The sequence below is a fragment of the Ziziphus jujuba genome, chromosome 6 (genome assembly GCF_031755915.1).
Source record: "Ziziphus jujuba cultivar Dongzao chromosome 6, ASM3175591v1".
Lineage (NCBI taxonomy): Eukaryota > Viridiplantae > Streptophyta > Magnoliopsida > Rosales > Rhamnaceae > Ziziphus > Ziziphus jujuba.
The window spans coordinates 14,599,113-14,621,738 of NC_083384.1; the positions used below are offsets into that span (position 1 = coordinate 14,599,113).

The 22,626-nt window shown below is 29.7% G+C and overlaps 1 protein-coding gene across 1 annotated transcript; it reads right to left on the bottom strand.

The window, feature by feature from the left end:
• Positions 1 to 10,580: 10,580 nt before the first annotated feature.
• Positions 10,581 to 14,299, bottom strand: LOC107430491 (beta-amyrin 11-oxidase). Its single transcript, XM_016041336.4, has 8 exons — positions 13,985 to 14,299; positions 13,117 to 13,600; positions 12,313 to 12,576; positions 11,772 to 11,861; positions 11,596 to 11,674; positions 11,374 to 11,480; positions 11,057 to 11,178; positions 10,581 to 10,854 (listed from the first exon to the last, which is right to left on the bottom strand). The coding sequence occupies exons 1-8, from the start codon at positions 14,215 to 14,217 to the stop codon at positions 10,761 to 10,763; spliced, it is 1,473 nt and encodes a 490-aa protein (XP_015896822.2). The 5' UTR covers positions 14,218 to 14,299; the 3' UTR covers positions 10,581 to 10,760.
• Between the last annotated feature and the right edge of the window lie 8,327 nt (positions 14,300 to 22,626).

Sequence of the window (22,626 nt, forward strand, 5' to 3'; positions counted from 1 at the left end):
TTTGGTCAACGGTCAACAGTCAATCTCGGTCAACGTGCAAAAATTCTGATATGGTTCGGGACGGGGTGTTACAATCTTCCCCCCTTACAAAAATTTCATCCTCGAAATTTCTTACGTCGCTGAAACGTATAAGAATATTGATTGCGGATTTGTGCCTCGAGCTTCCACGTCGCTTTTCGACTTGATTAATTCACCACGAGACTTTTGATCTGAGAAAATAGTCTTATTGACCCATACGCATTCTTCATGACTTAAAATCTGTCTTGGTTGCTCCTTACATGACAGGTCTTCGATGTCTTTTCGCAGCAACAACACGTGAATTACACTGCATGCCGATGTCTGCTTTCCCGCTTCCACTTGTCGGCAGCGTAACTTAGCAAGTATAATAGAGACCTCATCCACTATCATTACCATCACGCCTAACAGTGACTTTAACCTTCCTCTTGTACAACTTTCCTCCTCATGCCCCCTAATTAAGGATATTCAAACTAGGCCACGAGAACACAATCTACAAGTCTTGGTCATAGTCGAATGCTAACCATAAAGTGCTTTTGAAGCATGCATCCTTAAATCAACAGCCAACTCTCGTAACTTGATCAGCAATTCAAAAGGTAAGATTAGAACTTAAGTCTAATTTCCTCAAATACTGGTATCACCAAGTTAAGGTTGAGATTAATTCACTTGTCTTCGATTACCCTCCTAGTACTTACAATTATAAAACCCTTGCTCCTCATTGATTAACCAATAGTCTTAACCTCGACAAATATCAATCTTTCTTTTAACTAGATTCACCAAGGTCATGAATAAAATTTCTCAACATCCAAATACCATTCTTGAAAATCCTAAGTTCCCCCAATTCCAATAAATTCCATGAATCCACACCTCAAGCAATAGGGAATTTAAATCTTAATTCTAGCATCACCACCAATACTATGAACAAATCACTAGATCCTTGACCCATAAAAGTATTCCACACTTCTTAAATTCTAACTACGTCCCAAAAATCATACTCCTTATCATTGTAAATTATCACCAACAATATCAACCACCTTGAATCGATAAAGCATCACCAATACGAACCTTAAATCTCCAAGGAAATAAGATATCAAGATCTTAGCTTCTAGAATGAAAATAACCATGCTTAAACATCTAACCATGCCTAAGGAATCATGCTCATCTCATTAACCTCATCAACAACCAAGTAGAACTTTAATCGCTATCCGGATCTTGTTTGATTCTCTAAACGCTGTCGTATCTTCTCTTTGTGAACGATAGTTTAAGCACGAAATCCATGTTACATCTCCCCACCCGACACGGAAATGGGTAAGGATTGAAACTACTTCAAATGTTTCTACTCCCCACTTTTAATTGTCGGTGACTTAAGCACCTTTATTCGAATCCTGCAACTTTCTTTATCGTGCCATACCATAATGTCATCTAATGAGCACTCCATACATCTTTGCACTCTTGGGGTGTATCGCATACATTGAATCACATGCTTCCTTTAGGATCTCTTTTTTGAACTCAACGATACCCTACTTTGGATTCTCAATGGGCGCTACTTAACCCTTAAGTCGCTCTTAGAAAAACCATAACATAAAACAAATAATAAAATATATTTTTCAAATATACCTAACTTGCATAGGCAATTGTTAAAACTCCACATTGCAACAATAGTAAAAAATGAATAAATGCATAAAATCATATCTTAAAATCCATAGCATAAAATGAAATGTGCACGCTCGTAATGGAGGTACATACGATACCTTCTACATACTACGTGATTCATGATTTCAACTGTCGCCGACACTCTGCTACCAATACAACCCAGGGTGGTTGCCTATATTGGCCGTCCGATCCCCTGGACTTGTAGGCAACATGATTATGGGGCTAGCTCTACATGGACCACATTGGTTCGCCGCCTCCATATGGCGCAGTATAATATCAAACAATATAACATACAAATACATGTACGAACATAAACGAAAAATACTTGAATAAAATACCCTTAAATTTCAAATATCACTTTGAAAAGTATTTAATTTTTAATAATCGATCGGGAAAAATATTTTGACACCTTGAGGTTGATCGACACACGCTCATACTCGACAACAAGTATCGATTATGGGTGATGACCTTGCTAAGTCGTTGATAACCGATACACACCCTTAGGCAATCATCCTTCTTTTCCATGAATGAAACGGATACCATTCACGATGATATGATTGATCTAGTGAAACCTTTATTCATCAAATCTTGCAGCTGAACCTTTCAGTCCTTTAACTTTTATAGAGTCGCACGGCATGGCGGTACTGAAATAGATCGATATCCAGAGCCAAATCAATAATAATTCGATATCCTTTTTACGGTCGTAATCCAGATAACTTACTGGGAAAATGCTTTCGAATTGCTTCCCACTATTAGCGGTTCCAACACTCACCATCTTCTTTGGCATCAACCACCTGGGCCATAGACCCTTAACAACCATTCTCCGATAGCTCCTTACAATGACGGTAGAAATTAACCTCCGTAAAGGCTTCCTAACTCCTCCATGGAGCACCACTTCAGGTAAGCTGAAACACTTTAACTTTACTTCCTTATGCTAGCGGTCCATAAACATAAGTTGCATAACCACTCGATCCATATTTAGGATCGCTTCAGATCCCAAAAAGATTCACAGAATTGGATCTGCCCCCATTACTTGAGCTTCGAAAAGAAAAGGCAATCCTCGACCATCGACTAGGCCATAGGAATTCCCCGTTAGGATGGATGATTCTAGTTGACACCCTCGAAGATTAGAGTTATTCAAACTCGGGCAACGAATTTACGTCGAGATAAAGGGAAAGAACGCTTTAAGACGGGTAAAACGAGAGATTAGACACGGATGGGATGCACAACAATGCACAGTCCCTTAGGAATACTATAACCTAGAGCTCTGATACCAACTGTCAAGACCCGACCAAACTTCCTCCTCGGAACCCTAGACAAGCCCTGATCCCAGGAAAATACCACCGAATCTTCCAATGGAAAATCCGGCAGCACCTCCCCTAAGGGTAGGACTAACCAAAAATTACTTGCACTGAAAACACACTTCTAAAAACATCCCCTTATTCCTCCCACGTTACTACAATTTGTATCCACAAATTTACAGCACTTCAGAGAAATAACAGCAACTCAATGCATAAATAATAACTACACCTCCAATACAGTATACAGAGCATTATACAGATAAATGTGAAATTTATACAATGACAGATAAGAAGTAATACAGGATGGAGAGGAAAAAGGGAAGAAATACTTCATGAACTTTCGGCAACGAACTGAGACGTTGGGCTCGTCCCGGACAATCAACGTCTCCAACCTGGACCTAGGGGAACAGAATTTAAAAACGTGAGATGCTAATCATCTCAGTGAGTGACCCTATCTACTGTACACCTTTAATATCAATAATATACCAAATAAAGGGATTTAATTACTCAATACCGAACGATTAAATAAATAAATAAATAAACGATTGAAGTAATAATTTCTCTTAAAACCCTCACTATTCACTCCGTTGGAAATGTTCCCCTTTTAAAACATTTTCACAAAACCCGATATTCGCACTTCCCGAAAACCAAGGGATCAAACCATTTGATAAACAATAAATAAATAAATGCCCCAATATATGATTAAAATGTAATAAATTATAATAAATAATTTTTGAACACCTTTGGGGTTTGAAACTTTATCTGAAAATTACACTTGACGCACCACACCATATACCAGTGATGCCCTCCGATACCCAGCGTCCCGAGCACCGACTGGCGGGGAGATTAAAGAGAGAAACTTGCAAACGGCACTTCGGCGTCCCGACAGTACCGCTGCTGAAACCGTCATCCCGGCCAAGGGAGGGATGGCTGTGGCCAATATCAAACTTGCCTGCCCACGATCCAATGGCAACCACGGGAGACATAATACTTGCGTGCTAACCACATAATACTTCCGTGCTAAACCACGTGTACATACACCAGAACACCAATACTGTATGAGTGCGTCTAAAATAATTATTAAACCAACCGTACCGTTTTCCAAAATTACCGTGGGAAATATATTAAATTTTCACACTTACCATCCCACATATTTTTATTTAACAAACCGGTACGAAAACATCGATAATAAATAAATCATAATTTTCTCGTAATACGAGGTTCAACAGATAAAATACCGTGGGCATAATTATAAAATTAAACCACCAATTTAACAAATATTTTCATAAAATATTTAAACCAATTATGCCCAAAATAATACTTAAAACCACGTACGACTATTACCGAAATATACTTTGCTCATGCATAATAAATAAATTAAATCACAATAAAACCATAACTAAATTGTACCACATGAGCATAATTTAAATACCAATTAAACATAATTAATTGCCCAAAATATTTTTGAAGGTGGGTCACTCACCTGGAGCATGCAATTAAACCATGATCCACCATGGGATCAGTTCCACGACTCACCGGTGCTCCTAGAACACAATTCACATACAGTCAAATAAATTAATATTTTATTCGGGTAAATAATACTCGGTACCCGGGGGGTTAAACACAAACGTTAACCAAAATGGTCGAATAGTATACCGAATCGAAGCTTGAGCGACGAGGATTACAAATCCGGTCTCCATCGACCCCAATTCCGCCGGAGGTGGCCGGAAAGTTTCAGCCGGTTTTGATTCCTTCGCATCTCACAAACCACTTCGAATTTTAGAAATTGGAGGCCATATTTGGACTCAGAGGACCCAAAATAGGGGGAGAGGGGTGGCAATTCGGACTGGGCTGGTCGGAATACGATGAAATCGCCGGAAAAATTTCAACCCGCCGCCGCGACTTCGTCGGCTCGATCTGGGCGCGTCGCCGGCCGGCCGGTCACCAAATTTGGCTGGTGAGCTCGCCGGCGGCTGGGCTACATCTATGGCCGGCGCGTGTAGCTTATGGGTGGCCGGAATTTGAAAAATACGGTGAGGCCGAGAGGGAGAAAGGAAGGGAAAGGAAGAGAAAAAGAAGAAGAAGAAGAGGAGGAAGAAGAACAGGCCCCCGTGGCCTTTTTTCCCAAGAAAAAGGAAATAAAAAAAAATAATTTAAAATTAATTAAATAATATTAAAAATAATATTATTACATAAAACAACAATAATAAAATAATTTGATATTAAACATGGTTGACATGTGGCATTTCACCATGGTGACACATGGTCACGTTTATTAAGTCACACGTGGCACATCGTTATATGTTTAAAAATAATATTAAAATAACACAGTATTTAAAAAAATTCTACAGGTCCATAACTTCCAAACCACATGTCCAAATCGGACGTGCCGGTAGTCTACGGACTCGTATCGACTAGTACTGCACAACCATGCATGAGTCAAAGCTCAACTTTGCATGAATAAAAAAGTCAACTTCGGCACCCCTTGGATAGTTTGGACCCCAACTTGTTTTGCTCATAACTTTCAAACCGTAGCTCCGTTTTCAACGTGCTACTAGTCTACGAACTCGTGCCAACGTGTATTTCGTAACGGTACCTCAGTCAACCTAGAATTCCATTCGGGTCAAAAAGTCAACTTTTGATCCCTTCGGTCAACGGTCAACAGTCAACCTCGGTTAACGTGCAAAAATTCCGACATGGTTCGGGACGGGGTGTTACAAGAGAGTCCTTAGGAGCATGTGGAAGACTGACTTAACCAAATTAATCTAGACCATTCATTTAATCCAACTGTTAAATTTTGTTCTCATGAAACGTCATAATTTTGATTCTCATAAATACGGTCAGAACTGTCCTGACCTTAGAACTAATATATATATATATATAGATATCGATATATATAGTTTTGTTATATAGAAGACTAAATTTACTCCATAATGTGAGAGCCAAACAATGGAAAACATTTTCGAATAGTCAATTTTGCTCTAGAGTGGACATGTCCATTTTGTAGACATGCTGCATGACAGAATGAACATTCTGGAGCAAAACTAACCCTCCAAAATGCTGTTTGATGTTATATTTTCATATTATATATAGTGAACTTGTTTCTTTCTATTGCCAAAAAAAAAAAAATACATATATATATATATATATATATATAAATTTCACCTATATCTCTTTAGTTTTACCTTAATTGTTAGACCTATGATTTTGAAAAATCATATTTAAAATTAAATTGTCAGCTTTAATTTGTTGATTTTTACCGTTAAAAAATCATAAATGTAATTACGTCGAAATTGAAAAAGTCTAAATTAAATTTATCCTCAATACATAGGGAATATTTGATTTACACCCCTTGAGATTTTGGTTAAATACAAAAACATCCCTTAAGTTTTGTAGAAATCATTTACACCCTATAAACTAGTCTCTAAAGTTAAATTATTTTTAAATTTCTTCGGTTTCTTTTTATTTAATTTGAAGATTTTAACATGTGTCTTTCTTCATTTTTAAATAAACTTTCTTTAAATTATATGATATTTTTTTTAAAAAAAATTTGTGATAATTTTAGTTGTATAAGTTTTTTAAAATAAGTTATATTTTTGACAAATACCTTTAATTAAATAAATTTGATAATGATATTAAATTTAGTCAATATATTTGACAAATTATCACTTTGTTGCAAAAACTTATATTATTAAAATCATCACACAGTTTAAATAAAATTGATTAAAAATATAGATTAACAAAACTTTTAATTTTCAAATTAATTATTGCAAAATCATCAAAAAAAATTATTTTTTGCCAAAAAAAAAAAAAGCATTTAAAGTTAATTTAATTTTACTGAGCATATAAGAATAGTTTAGTATGCCATTAAAGAGTGTAGATGATTTATTAGAAAACTATAAAATGATTTTATATTTATCTCAAACTTGAAAAATATGTAAACGAAATATTTCCTATATAAAATCTAAAAATTACCATTTTCATGCTTATATTCTATCATATAAGTAACGGTGAAATTAAAGCACAATATTAAATCTTCTTATAGAATATCTAGGTAAGGATAATATATAACGTTTACCCCACAATTATAAAATATATATTAGCAAAGTCAATATATAGAACCAATGCAATTATACATCTCAAAGAATTTGTTAATTGATGATTTTCTCCTTTTGTGATCGCCAATCCATATCCTCTTTCATGGCGGGGTCTTGTGGCGGCTGTTCTATACGAAAGTGATTATGTTTACTGAAATTGTCAGTGATAATGAAAAATATATAAACAAGTAATAGAGTAATAGTGATTATTATTATCATCATTGTTGGGGGGCCAGAACTAGTTTTCGGAAGCATCGTCCAACCATATTGAAGTCAAATCGACCAGCTGGAAGGGTGAAAAATTTACATCTACCACAGATAAAAAAATAGTAGAATAATAAAGGTTATTGGTTTTTTTTTTTTTTTTTTGGGGTGACTTATAATCCAGGTTATTGCTAGGCAGGCTGAGTTTGAACGATTGGATTTACTCAAAAAGAGTTTTGAGTTTAGATTGGGTACGTTGAATTTGAATAATAAAGTTGGGTAGGTTGAGTTTGAATAAAAGCCAAAAAAAAAAAATAATAATAATAATAAAAAAAATTAAATAAAATTTAAATAAATGTTCTTTCTACTGACACCTTTTACTAAAACAGTGAAATATTTATGTTCATGTAATCTGTCCAGTATATCTGATTCCTTATATTTATCTTATTCTTTATATTTTATTTTATTTTTTATTTTTTATATTTTATTGCTTATAATCGTATTTTTTTTAATTGTTTATTATTTTGGTAAGTTTACTTTGACCCACTTTACCCCCCTCTTGTGAAATATATTTTTCTAAAACAGTGAAATATTTATGTTCATGTAATCTGTCCAGTACATCTGATTCCTTATATTTATCTTATTCTTTATATTTTATTTTATTTTTTATTTTTTATATTTTATTGCTTATAATCGTATTTTTTTAATTGTTTATTATTTTGGTAAGTTTACTTTGACCCACTTTACCCCCCTCTTGTGAAATATATTTTTCTAAAACAGTGAAATATTTATGTTAATGTAATCTGTCAAGTATATCTGATTCCTTATATTTATCTTATTCTTTATATTTTATTTTATTTTTTATTTTTTATATTTTATTGCTTATAATCGTATTTTTTTTAATTGTTTATTATTTTGGTAAGTTTACTTTGACCCACTTTACCCCCCTCTTGTGAAATATATTTTTCTAAAACAGTGAAATATTTATGTTCATGTAATCTGTCCAGTATATCTGATTCCTTATATTTATCTTATTCTTTATATTTTATTTTATTTTTTATTTTTTATATTTTATTGCTTATAATCGTATTTTTTTTAATTGTTTATTATTTTGGTAAGTTTACTTTGACCCACTTTACCCGCCTCTTTATCTTAATGAACCGATTAATATTTTTGACTGTGCTTCCTAGCTTTTATATATATAAAAATGATTAATTATACTATTAGTATTTTTGACTTAGGATTTTACAATTTAAGTTTTTAATAGTGTTCTTGATTTTTTTTTTTTTTCAAGTAAAGTTGTAATATGTTAATAAGAAGAACAGTTGTTCACATTATCTTTCAAAGCTTATGATAACCAACTAGGATCTTCTTCTATCCAAGAGTCATAAGAATTTATGGATAAAGCATGCCTAACCAAAATATGAGCAATGTTATTAATTTTTTTACGAGTAAAAGGGTATGTGAAACGATCATAAGATAACAACTGTTTAATATCTCAATAAAAAAATAATTGGAAAAAAAAAATACTAAATCTTGAATAATACCACCGTATATAGAGGGGAATTGTGATTGATTCACAATTGGCAGCATCTCTTTTCAACAAATAAATTCAAGTCAACAAAAGTAAAATAATGGTTAAGTGTACGACTTATATACCATATAAAATATATATATACGGTAGACATGGATCGCTCAAACAGAGTTTTCAAAATGGTTCCACAAAAGAAATAGGAGTAGTCATAGAGTCAACTGGCTTTTTTCTCTTCAACCTGATCTCACGAGGCCAGTTTTTCAAAGATGATTTAAGCAGAAATCGAGGCTGTTTGACAAGTACAGTGTTCTTCTAGAATAGTCATCAAAATGAAGAATGAAAATTAATTTGTTCTACGAAACCAAGTGAAACAATTACTGTAATCTTGTCGCATCCTATATTTTATCTGGTATTCAACATGGACGATGCAAGGGCTTACGGAGAGATGAAGGGGATATTATGTATAAATAAATTGAAATATTCCACATTTTTCAGAATATTTTTAATTTTTTTTTTATGAAAATACGTAGTCAAAGATTTGATTGTTTCTCTTTTTTGTTTTTTGTTTTAATTGATTTTGTTTATGAAAATAGGTAGTCAAAGATTGATAGTCAAGTGGGCTAATTATTATTCTTATTTTTTTTTTAAACAAATATGGTTACTTTTGAAATTATAGATTCGAATCATTCTACTTTTTATTAATTTTAAAAAATATGATGATTGTAATCTGAAAAATAAATAAACAAACAATCATCGACTATAAAAAACCTTTTGTTGTTTGAAATATAAAATTATATTTACTTAAAGGGGAATATAATGAGTCATATCTGTCAATATAGATATAAACATATTTATGAAATAAGATATGATTTTATAATAATTATTTCGTAGTAGAAAATCAACAATTAATCAAATTAAACTAATCTCTCTATTTATTATTATAATAAACTCTTAAAGCTACTTACTCATTTTTATACCCGTTATAATGATAAAAACTTAAACTAAATCATTCAAATTAACAAAAAATATCATTGAAATCATTTTTTAGATATTCAATTTTGGTAATCAAAATAGTATACATCCAAAGTGGTAATTACTAATACGAAACAAACTTTAATCAAGAAAAAAAAAATCGTATAGAAGTTCATATTCCTAACTATGTATCCACATTGTTTTTCTTGAAAGAAGCCAAAATAAACCTCTCTCTCTCTCTCTCTCTCTCTCTCTCTCTCTCTCTCTCTCTCTCTCTATATATATATATATATATATATACACCAGAGACTAAAATTAAATTAAAAAAAATTTATTACACCAAATATTTATGATGCATAAACAATATTTTTTATATTTTATATTTATAAAACCTATTTTAAAATAAGTTAATTTTATAACAAAATGAATGGAATAAATAGAATTTATTAACTATCAATGTTAAAATTTTTATTTTTAAACAAACAAATATTTACATTTATAAGTTTTTAGATTGTAAAGAGATGAACGAAGCCAGTTTAGAACTTTTTATGAATGAGCTAAGTCGAATTTTAACAGTTTATTTTTAAATTTGATAAATTTAAACACACCTAAAATTATACGAGCTGAGTTTAAGAATGTAATATTTGGCTTGATTGGGTTCGTTTGCACCCGTATTAACTCATAGCCAAACAAGATCTAAGTTTTTATGATTTTTTGCCTTTGACGTGGAAACTTTTTTTTATTTTTTATTTTTTTAAGCAATATGGATTTAAATTAAATTAATTATTTAATAGGAAAGGTACATAAACAGGAAGCATCAAATAACTTTTTATTAAAACAACCACAGAAAGGAAGGGCATACAACATTTGATGACATATACTACTACAATTCACATGAGCTTCTCTTATTTAGACCGTAGAGCTCCATAGTGAGCTATTTCACAACAAAGAACTAGAATGAGTCACTCGTAGACAACAAGATGCTTAAGAGACCCTCGTGACCCTCACAAGGCAGTTGTCTGAAGGGGCCGGTATTGGTAGGTAATTAATTGGAGCTTCTGGATTAACGCGTTCGATACTGTTTAACAACATTAGTAACCATAAATTAGTGGGAAATGATAGAGAAAAGAGTGCCTTGAGATCGGCACATATAAAATCGACAATAATCATTATCTTATATTTAGTGAAATAAATTAATTCTTAAACTACCCTATCATGCACAGATAATTTCGATCCCCATATCCTATAATAATAAATGACGTTGATTCAAAACAACTCACTTGTAGTAAAGGAGAAAATGATGAAGGAATATTGTGATCTCTAACTTGGCCAGGTCCTGGCCTGGGCAGGATCTCGCTCCTGCTCCAAAGGGAAGGAAAGACCCTGCTTTGGGTTTCTCATCCTATTGCACAATTTAAGTAAAATAAAATTTCAGTGATAAATATACAAGAAAACAAAGTTGACTTACCAAATAAGAACAGAAATATAACGATGGACTGGATAATGATGTTCTTTGTATTTCTTTTTAATGTATTCATCTTTTATATCGAGATAGACAAATAAATAAATAAATAATAAAAAACATAATTCAACTTACATCCCATCTTCCTGGGATGAATTCTTTTGGTTTCATATGAAGTTCAGCATCCATATGAACACCTCTATTCATGACCAAAACTTTCCATCCTTTTGGTATGATGTAACCTGAATAATATGCAGTATTTTCTTACAATAGTTAAACTGTTTTAAAGATAATAATAATAATAATAAAAGAAAAAGGCTGAATTTCCATGATCAATATTTGAATGTAATTTCTCACCGTTCAGCTTAACATCAACACTGGCTTCTCGGAAATTTGCCATAGAGAGAGTAGTTCTGCGTAGAGTCTCATCGATTACCTAAAAACTCAAGACATATGAAGTTTTTGTAATTTTTTTCGTGAACATTATTTAATTAAATATATAGCCTTAACATAAAAAAATTTGAATGGCTTACCTTTGTAAGATATTCCATTTGCCTAATTTCATTTAGATTCAGTCCTTTCTGTGTATCCGGTCTTCTCTTCATGATTTCCTGTTGCTCTTCCTGTAAAAATTTAAAAAAAGAAAAAAAAAAAGAGTTAATTTTGATCACTTTATGAATTAATCATATATTTTATTTTTATTTATTTATCATTTTTGATATCAAGGAAAGTGAGTTTCTAATTCGAACTAGGATTACAAGAAGAAATACAGGTTTTGTGCTGTCCTTGTCAACTTCTCGCTATTTAATTAGGACATAAAAAGAGAGAGAGAGGGGGAAAAAAACAGTTTTCTTGACGCTTTTGTTAGTGAAAAGTTTTCTGGATGCTTGAAGTTTATAGCATCTGGTCCCTTGCCAGGTCATGTGGCACGCCTGGAGCCACCTAATTTTCTTTTTTGGCTTCAATAGACGTTTTCTTTCTTTTATTTATTTATTTTTAATTCTATTTATAAGTAACTACTCAATTGAATAAGCGTTAAAACTTCAAAATATACCAAAATTTTAAAACACCAACCTTGGCTTTTTGTAAGACTTGAGGATTCTGCAATAGGTAAATGACCGTCCATAATATTCCATGTGCCGAGCTTTCATGACCTGCTAACAAGTATGACAGCAACAAATCTATAATTACTTCATCCTCTAGTGTCCAACCATCTTCATCTTCTACTCCCAGGAGTAAACCCATCAAATCCTTCTTTGCGTTTGGTAATTGATAACTCTTTGTCGCCTTCTTCTCATCCAAAATAGATTGAAAGATTTTCACCAACTTCTTCCGTGCCTGATGCAAATTTTATGCGTGTAAGTCAATCACATGACAGTTTATTAGGAGCCGGCGCCCACCTTTTAATGATGGTGGATGGCCGTCGGGTCACACATATAATTATATGTAATCGCAGTATAATTGCATCTAATAATATAGATAACACAGTGATAAATGTTTGTTACCCATTTTTTTTTTTTATACGAGACATCGCTCAATCAGCACATATTTTTAATATATCTGTTGATATATTTATCTGGAACAAATTTTTATCCAATATTTATTTTATTACAGATAATAGAGCAGTGAAAGGTAACATATTATTGGTAATAGGAAAAATCTTGTACAAATTTATCCAATATTCCAGAATGGAAGAATCATCATATATATATATATATATATATTTATAAATATATGAAAGTTTTAAATATATATAAACACAGAATTTATAGATTTTGATAGAAAGATGGTTATTGATCTTTGTTGGGAAGCAAAATCCTGAAAATAATAGAAAATATTTATAAGTGTAATAAATTAATGTGGATGAGAGAATTTCACCTTGAGTGCTTTATGAAAAGGAAAACCGGGAAGATCAATAGGCTGAGAGTAGTTCATTCCTCCAATTAAATCAGTATAGAGTGTCTTCACAGTTGCCACAACTGAAGTACTGTACTCTCCCATGAAAACATGAGTGATGACCTTAAAGGCCATCTTCCTCGTCTCAGTCAAGAGCTCAACTGGTTCCTTCATACTGGACATTTCTTCCAATACTTTTACTCCGATTTCCTCGATGTACTCGACGTAAGACGAAAGCGCCTCGTGGCCGCTCAGCGGAGCCGTTGTTAGGCGGCGCATCCGCCTGTGCTCCTCTTTCGTTACGTGGTGCAATGCTTTTCTCCCTGTGAGGATGAATGTTGCTTTAGGGTAACCATGTTTGAGCTCTTCCATGTTTTGGAGGACCTTCCTGCTTGTGTCAGGTGCACATACAATTATACTTGGTTTCCCAAACAAGTAGGTCCTGTATATGCCAGTCTTTCCATATCTGCAATGATTATAAGAAAAATTGGAAAACCATTCTTTATTAGTAAGTTCATGATCCAAATCAAAGCATATGCTACAAAGAAAAGCAATTAACTACGTATATGTTCTAGTAATATGCTATGCATATATTTTAGCTATTCTTTATGAAATTTCTTCATGGATATCTATATTTACGCTTAACATCTCTCATCTAGGACTTTGGAAGTCCAGGATCCGCATTTATGCAATTAAAGGCGTATATAAGGCGCATGAAAACTAAACAATTGGTGCATAAGGACATGAGTGTGGAATTTGGACAAAATTTTTGAATATATATATATATATACATATATAGTAGTTAGCGATTAGATACCACTAGTATTTGTAACATTTGTGTGAGATAGACCTGGAAATAAAATGGTTGATGAAAGAATCAGGATCTTGAGATCTGAAAGCTTTGAGGAAGCTTAACAAGTTCCCCACAATAGGCCAACCCAAGTCACCAGGAGGCAGATGAGATTTTACCTCCCTCTTAAGCAATCCAACATAAAACAACTCGTTGAAGTTCCTAAGAAACCCAAATACAAACACATAGCCACCTAATAGAATTGCAAACAACAATAAGAAATCCAACTCCATTTTGATGGTTTTCTTATCTCTCTTTCTCACTCGTATAGACTGATGCTAATCTGCTTCCATATTTATAGGCGTGCGTGAGTGTCTCGTGTGGCATGCAACTAACAATAATATTAATATATATATATATATATATAGTCCTTCTACAGTTAGAACTGACCGAATAAAATTGCATGCAGATCCGCGAAAAGCAGATGCTACATAAGAAAAAAAAGTCAACTTTTCTCGATGCTACATAAAAAAAAAGTTTGACTTTTTTGAAAAACGCTGATTTTGCATCGGCTTTTCTCCAGGTCCGCATGAAACTCCATGCAGTCGGTCCTGACCATAGAATCTATATATATATATATGTATATTGAATTTTTGCTAGCTGTAGCTTTTTTTTTTTTTTTTTTGGGTCAAAATGTTTTATTTGGAGTCCAAATATTTTATTTGCGAAAATATAATAGTTTGGCTACAGTCAACAAATCAAATTTTAAGCTTAAAAAAAAAAAAAAAACACTTTGTTTAAGTTGTTTTACAATAGCACAAATTATTTTACAATAACAGAAGTTGGGTCATGATTAAATTTTTAACAAAAGTATAATAATTTAATTTGATATCAAAACCACAGATTTTTGAGGTCATATATTCAAATCTAAAACAATTTTTTTAAAAAGTAAAAAACATATATAAAAATGTAACAAAACCCAATAAGAGCTATGCCTAAGGGGGAGTGTTAGAAAAAAACAAACGTTTGGTCATGTTTGGTATATATAAAATAGTTATTCCTCATAATATAGGAATATTTATTTATAGAAATTAAAAAAAAAGAATAGATATTCCTACTCATATATTTGGTTATTATCTTGAATTAAGTTCAACATTTAGTATTTATAATGATTTTTTTCTTTCCAAAAATATAAAGTTTGGTAAAAATTTATTAAAACTAAAATTTTATAGTTATTTATGTATTTTTAGTTTAGGATAATCTTGATTTGAATATATTTTAAATATGTTAAGAATATTTATTTTTGAAAGGGAGGAATAATAATTTTGAGCTTTTTTTTTTTAAAAAAGAAATAATTATTCTTTGAAAGAAGGGAATAAATATTCCTATGAACTAAATATTCCTAAAATTTAGAATCACAGCAAACATAGGATAGGTTTGGGACATAAAATGGCTATTCAGCATAAAATATAAATAACAATTTATAGAAATTAAAAAATGGAAAAGAAAATAGTTATTATTATTTATATATTTGGTTATTATATTGAATTAGAATTCAATGTTTAATATATATAAATTTTTTTAAATAAAAATTGTTAAAAATTAATTAAAAATCAAATTGTATAGTTATTTATGTATTTTTAAGTATAAAATAATCAATATAAATTTAAATATATTTTAAATATAATAAGTATATTTATCCGTAAAATAAAACAAAATATAGATTTTGAACTTTTTTTTTATAAAAAAAATACTTATTTTTTGAAATGGAAAAATATATATTTTTATGCAATAAACATTTTTAAAAATAAAAATATAATAAATAAATGAATAATTAAACTTATAACATAATTATTCTAATTCTAGATTTATTCAACATATCAAATATGTTGATAGATGATGATGTAATATTGAAACGAAGGCGTCAATTACTTGAATGAAATGTTATATAAAAGGCTATTTTTGTCTTCTCACTTTATTATTTTATGTTTGCTTGTCTACCTTTTGGTACGCGGGGACAAACCGAAATGTATAAAAAATTAGAAGTAGGTTGTTGAAAGAAATGAAAACTCAAATATAATAATGAAAAAATTTCACTTAAAATTTTTATAAGACTAGTAAATGCTTTGGGCAGCCACTTCCACGGATCCAGTACCATCAATCAATATTGAACGAAACAATCAATAGTGTCATTGTAGCAGCCACCCTCCATTGAATTTCCTCCCAAGACTTGTATTTGAACCCAAGATAGTTCAGAGCTTACGCTGCCACATATTTAATTCATTATCTCAAATAATTAGTATAACAACGAAATTGACTGGATTAATTTGATTAGTTGAAATTCAAGAAACCAAAAAAGAGATATTTGCACTACTATTGCACATGAACTGTATCGATCTTGTATATTACTCCTTACACAATTTTTTCCTGCACTGTTAATCAATTTTATACCATCTGCTACGGACATGAGTTTCACATGGAGGCGTTAATACATGCCCAACCTTCTAGTCCTGTGGCCAAGTGCGTCAGTCGTGTCCACCATATTTATTACAGGTTCTAGAAGAGGCAGGCATAAACGACCAGACATAGAGGAGTTAATACAGTATTTATCTATTCAAAATATATATATATATATTTAATTTAAAATGATAAATGTTATTGATTCCATTCAAAATTTTTATTTAAATTTTTTTCAAATACATATAAAATATCTACGGAATGTTTTTCTAAATTTATCGATTTTCTAGAAAATGTTTTTAACTTTTTTTCAGATATTGTATTTTAAAAATTGTTGCTAAAGGTTTTTTTTTTTTTCTTATCATTTTCAATTTGCAAAACAAAAAATTATTTTGTAAAACAATGTCGAACAATCTCAAAACCTTTTTTCTAGCTTTGTTTACCTTGAACTTCACTTTTCTTTATGCCTTACACTCTCCTTATTTTTTTTATTAATTTTTTAATAGATTTGTAATACAGTTGATACATGGCGCCAAAAAACCAGGCCGTAAATTACAATCCTGTATAATTTGGAATGGAAAATTTGAAAATTAAAAAAATTATTAAATAATACTATTATATTTTAAAGAAGTTTGTCAAAAACAAAATTTGTAAAAATGTGATTCTTCAAAAATAAAAATATATAAATATAATAGATATCATAAAAAACCAATAAAGGAATTTGAACATGCATTAAAAAATATTTCTTTTGAAAAAGTAAAAATTTTATAATAGACAAGGATTAATTAAGCTGAGTACATCCGAAGTTTCCCTTAATTACAATCAGGTACCTTTTATGTTTTCATAATTATATTGCACATCTTCAAAATTTTTCTTAATTACAACCGGATACTTTTATGTGTCCATAATTACATTATACACCCTCGAGGTTTTTCCCTTGATTACAACCGAATATCTTCATGTTTCCATAATTATATCCGCCTCCTTTCTGACAAAACTTCATCCATAAAAGTGTACTCTCTCTCTTATGTGGAAGTTAAAATTTTATTAATTGTCTCTTATATATGTTAATTAAACGTGGATTTTGATTGATTTGAAAAATAAAATTTTTTTAACTTGAAAAGGTTGAAGCCCAATGGATAGTAGTACAAGAACAACTACCAATTTTTAATGGCACTTTCTGAAATGTTTAAAACATAATTTTTATGTTTTCTAATTTTTGATTTTTTTTATAAAAAATTTGTCTTCAAAACTTATTTTTGAAAATAAGTGGCCAAACAAGTTATTATTTGTTGGGCTTCAACCTTTTCAAATTAAAAAAACTTTATTTATCAAATCAATCAAAATCCATGTTTGAGACAATTAATAAAATTTTAACTACCACATAAGAGAGAGAGTATATTTTTATGGATGAAACTTTGTCAGAAGCGAGGTGGATGTAATTATGGAAACATGAAGGTACCTGATTGTAATTAAAGGAAAAATTTCAAAGATTTGCAACGTAATTATGGAAATATAAAGGTATCTTATTGTAATTAAGGAAAACCTCGAGAATGTGTAATATAATTATGGAAACATAGAAGATATCTGGCTATAATTAAAAAAAATCTCGAGGGTGCTTAGTGTAATTAACCCTAATAGAAAGCGTATTAAAATTTCTTATAAATATCGTTTTTCCTAAAAAATAAATATAAATACAAAGAATACATGTAATAAATAAAATAATATACTTTATAATAATAAAATAATATACTTTATAATAACAATTTTTCAATTTTTTTTATAGATTTTATAAATACCTTATTGCCTTTTGATGGGTCTTTATTTTATTTTATTTTTTTATATTTAGAATCTTTATAAACATATACAAATTATTATTTAAATTTTATAAAAATAAAATAGATATTCAAAAAACATAAACACCAATAAAAAAATTGAACAAGCATTAAAAATATCAATCCTTTGTTTGAAGAGTAAAATTTTATAAGAAAATACATATTAGAAAATCTTAAAAGTAAATTTTGAAATCAATACATGTAATAAATAAAATATCATATTTTATAAAAATAGTCTTTCAAAGTCTTCTTTTAGTTTTTATAATACTTAGAATACTTTTTATTTTTATTTTTTATAAATCTTTATTTTTTTTAATCTCTATGATATTTACATATTATTATTTTTTTTTTATTTTTTTCAAAAATTAAATTTGCATTCCTTTAAAACTTTAATAATTTATTGAAAGAATAATAATTCTTTTTAATGAAAAAAGTTTATTAATTTTTCATTAATTTTTTATTTGAAAATTGTTGCATTCTACATTAAAATTTTTATAGAATTTGCATTCCTTTGGTTGAATCTTGTATTTTCTTAGTTTTTTTGTTCTTCAAAAACCTACCATTACTATAAGCCCATAACAATTTGGTGTTCTTCAATTTCTTAAGAATTCGACCAGGAGAGGAAGAGAGATCTATAAAAAATGTTAGCTGTAGGAGCCATACGGATGGAAGAAAGAAGCAGTAAAGCGCCTGCAAAAGTTTTACATTTTCCAAAAAAAAAATTAATTGAGTTGAGGAGCAGGCATGACATGACATTTTCTTACATATGGCATAAAATTACTTGAAGTGGTACTAAGTGAGCTGGTACCACCGCTGCATGCAAGATTTTCTCGTAGTGAAGAGCCAAATTGAAGACATTCTTCTAAAGTCATAGAATTCTCTCCTCGTGTATGTGGCAATGGTCCTCTATGGCTTCAAAATATAATCCCATTCTATAAACTTGCTCCTTCGATGAATACGATCACCTCAAAATTAATTTTTAAACTAAATCGACAATGTCACAGTTAGTCTGAAATAATTTGTTTTATTAGTATACTAAAAGATAAAGAATATTATATTTTCAAATTTTTTAGAATCACAACAATCAAAATAATATAATGCTTAGGATGCTTTATAAAATTGTAGTCCTCTTAAAATCTATTAACTTATAAATATATTTTTAATAGGCTAACTGTTAACTTTGACCATAATTAATAATTAAATGAAATGTAACGTTATAATCACCATATAAATAATCAATTATTACAATATTAATATATATTACTTCTACATAATAAATATATTTAATTAGTATATAATTTTAACTATAAATTCACTAAGAAATAAAAGTTAAAAATAAAAATAAAAAATACAACAGTGGGTAATTGAGATTTTAATGCTTTCTAAGTAGGGAAAAGTAGAGAGTGGAAAAGAAAAATAAAGAAATATTGGGATTTTGCTTTTATCGTATCGAGTTGATACCTTTTTGGAATTTTTTTTTTGGCTGTAATGGGAGATATAAGAGATTTTATTTTATTTTTCAAATTTCTATTATTATTATTATTATTATTATTATTTTAACTAAAGTAGAGATGATAGAGGTTAAATAACACAAATACCCCTATTTCAAATGTTGGAAATCCGCATACATGGCACATGGCGAGCTTAAAGGGTAAAATTGGATGGGTGCATTGGCACAAAATTCGCTGTCAGAGAGGGTATAGCAGCCAATTTCAAAGGTTGGAACAATTTGTAACAAATCCCAGAGATTGAGAATATCATTGTAAGTAAGCTTTAAATAAATTAAAAGAAAAAAAATTGCTAAGAAGCTAAGAAAAGTCCTAAAATTTCAAAGTTTTAAAAGTGGTAAAGAAGCAAAGAAGAGAGAAGGGGGTGATACCTCAGTCATGGTGGCGAGTTGGAAGGTGGTGAAGCTGATTGAAAGAGTGCGCAGCAAAAATCAAACCATTACCGAGCTGAGAATTGAAACCTTTGCTCATATAAGCCATGGCGTCTCATTTTTTACCAATTTATTTATAAATTACACTTTCTACTTTTATTTCTGCTTAGTAATTTAGATTACATTTTAACTATAGGTTTTATAATATAATTCCATAAAGGAAAACTATATGTTTTGTAGCAATTCTATTTTTTTATGAGTTATCGATGTTAAACATATGTCTTGAAAGGAAAATAATTATATAAATAATAAAAAAAAAAAAACAAACAAAAGAAAATATTTCCATAAAGGCTTTTGACTGGGCCCCAATAAAATGTCCAAGAAGCAGGCTTTTGAACTTGACCCTTGGGTAAGACATTTTTTGATTTTTTTGGACAAAGTTTTTACTTTAATTATATGAAAGATAAAAATAAAAATAATAATAATAAATTGATGGTAAAGAGGGAGGAGAAATCTAAATCAAAATAAAATAAAATAAATAAAAGGGGAGACGCACCCACGGAAACGACTTAAGCTTAAATTCCTTGTTAGATAACATGCAAGAAATAGAGAAAAATATTGAAATTCTTCAATTTTTTCAGAGTTAAGCTCATATTTAGTTAAACATGGAACTATAAAAATATCTAAAAGGTATATATGTGTATAACTTGTTTAAATTTACTCAAAAAAAATATAAACAGAAAATCTACAAATTTGATATATACGTGTATAATACATTATATATTAAAAATATGAAACTAAAAATATTGATATTAAATATATGTTAAAATCAATTATTTTTAATATAAATGATGAAAATATAGCTATTAGTAAGATAATAATAGCTTAATATATTAAAACAATTAAAAATAGTAAGCAATTAAAAAATAAGAGAAAATATAAAGATCTTTTTACATACATTTTTTTTATGTTATTGTAAAAGAGAAAAAAAATAATTAAAAATATTTATTTTTTCAAAAGTACGTTTTATTTATTTATTTATTTGTATATTATGGCAACAAGTTTAATAAGTGTTTTCGAAAATTTCAAGTCAAAAATATGTATTTTTTTTTCATACACTTAAAATCGATATAGAAAACGATATATATTTTTTTAAATGCAAATATTCATGTATTATTTAGAGTTAGTCTAAATTCCTTTTTAGATATTTTTATTTAATAAATAATTTTTTAAATAATAAAAAAATCTAAATGAATTACCAAATTAATTTCTTAAATGGATATAACTAAATGAATTTTTTTCTTCAAATAATAAATGAATTCTAAAAAACTACGCATATATCTTTTGGCTTTAATTTATAATACATTCATACCCTTCACACACACACACACACACACACACACACACACACACACACACACACACACACATGCACACACACACATATAATAGGACCATGTTTGAGGTCTTTTTCAGATACATAAGGTAGTCTCTCATAGGAATAGCCAATTGAATTTGTATCAAAAATTTGGTAGGATCCTTTTGTAAATTGGATATAACCCAATGGTATAAATGGAATAATATAAACACTTTTGTTAGAATTTCCATTGATTGTTATCGTAAACATCAACATCAGTGGTTTCAAACTCAAGACCAATAGAAAGGGGAGGAGGAAAAAAAAAAAAAATGCATACATGTTAGGTTAATCCATAAGAACATTCTAAAGGAAATATATGAGTCTAAAGATAAATGAAACAAAAACATTCTAAAGGAAGTATATGAGTCTAAAGATAAATAAAACAACATAATCAATAAATCTCATAAGAGTGTAGAAAAGGAAAAATATATTAGTAGTGGAAATACAACGAAGATGAAGATGTGAAATTGATAACATAACGAAGATAATGATGAGGAGTGCCTACAAGTAATATGTATCAACTATTAGCTGAGGTCTAGAAGAACACTTTAAATCTATAAATTCATAAAATAAACTCAGTGAAAACAAGTAAAATATTATAAAAATAACATTATTCTTCTAAATTATTTCTTTCAAGACCCATTTTTACTTTTTGAAAGTTCTCCTATTTTGGTAAACAGTTTTTATAAAACCCATATTTATCTAAAAACATATGAGTTCTTAAAATTAATAAGATAAATAAATTGATATAAGAAAATGTTCATAACTTCATAAGTAAAATAATAATTTTATAAATCATAATTCATATAATATCAATAATCATATATGTATGTTGCTTCGATAGTGTATCATATATCATCCTTGTATACCATAATCATTATCACAACTTATTGTACAAACACTCCTAACGTTTTAGTATGTTGTCGACTACAGAGAGATGGATAAACTGTCAATATAACCCTTAGCATTCTAGAGTTGTCAAAATTGGAACTTTCCATCCAACTTCAAGAATTACATGATCAAATAGGAGATGATCATTAAAGCATGTGTAACCTAAATCCGTTAAATCCATAACCATAATACAATATGATACACAATAATTCACATTCTAATA

What these genes read in the sequence shown, in the direction of transcription:
- LOC107430491 (XM_016041336.4), bottom strand. Translation starts at nt 14,217, where the DNA reads ATGGAGTTGGATTTCTTATTGTTGTTTGCAATTCTATTAGGTGGCTAT. An exon ending in AAGTCTTACAAAAAGCCAAG is followed by an intron (nt 11,862 to 12,312) that starts GTTGGTGTTTTA and finishes AAATTTTTACAG; the next exon opens with GAAGAGCAACAGGAAATCAT. An exon ending in TGTTGATGTTAAGCTGAACG is followed by an intron (nt 11,481 to 11,595) that starts GTGAGAAATTAC and finishes CATATTATTCAG; the next exon opens with GTTACATCATACCAAAAGGA.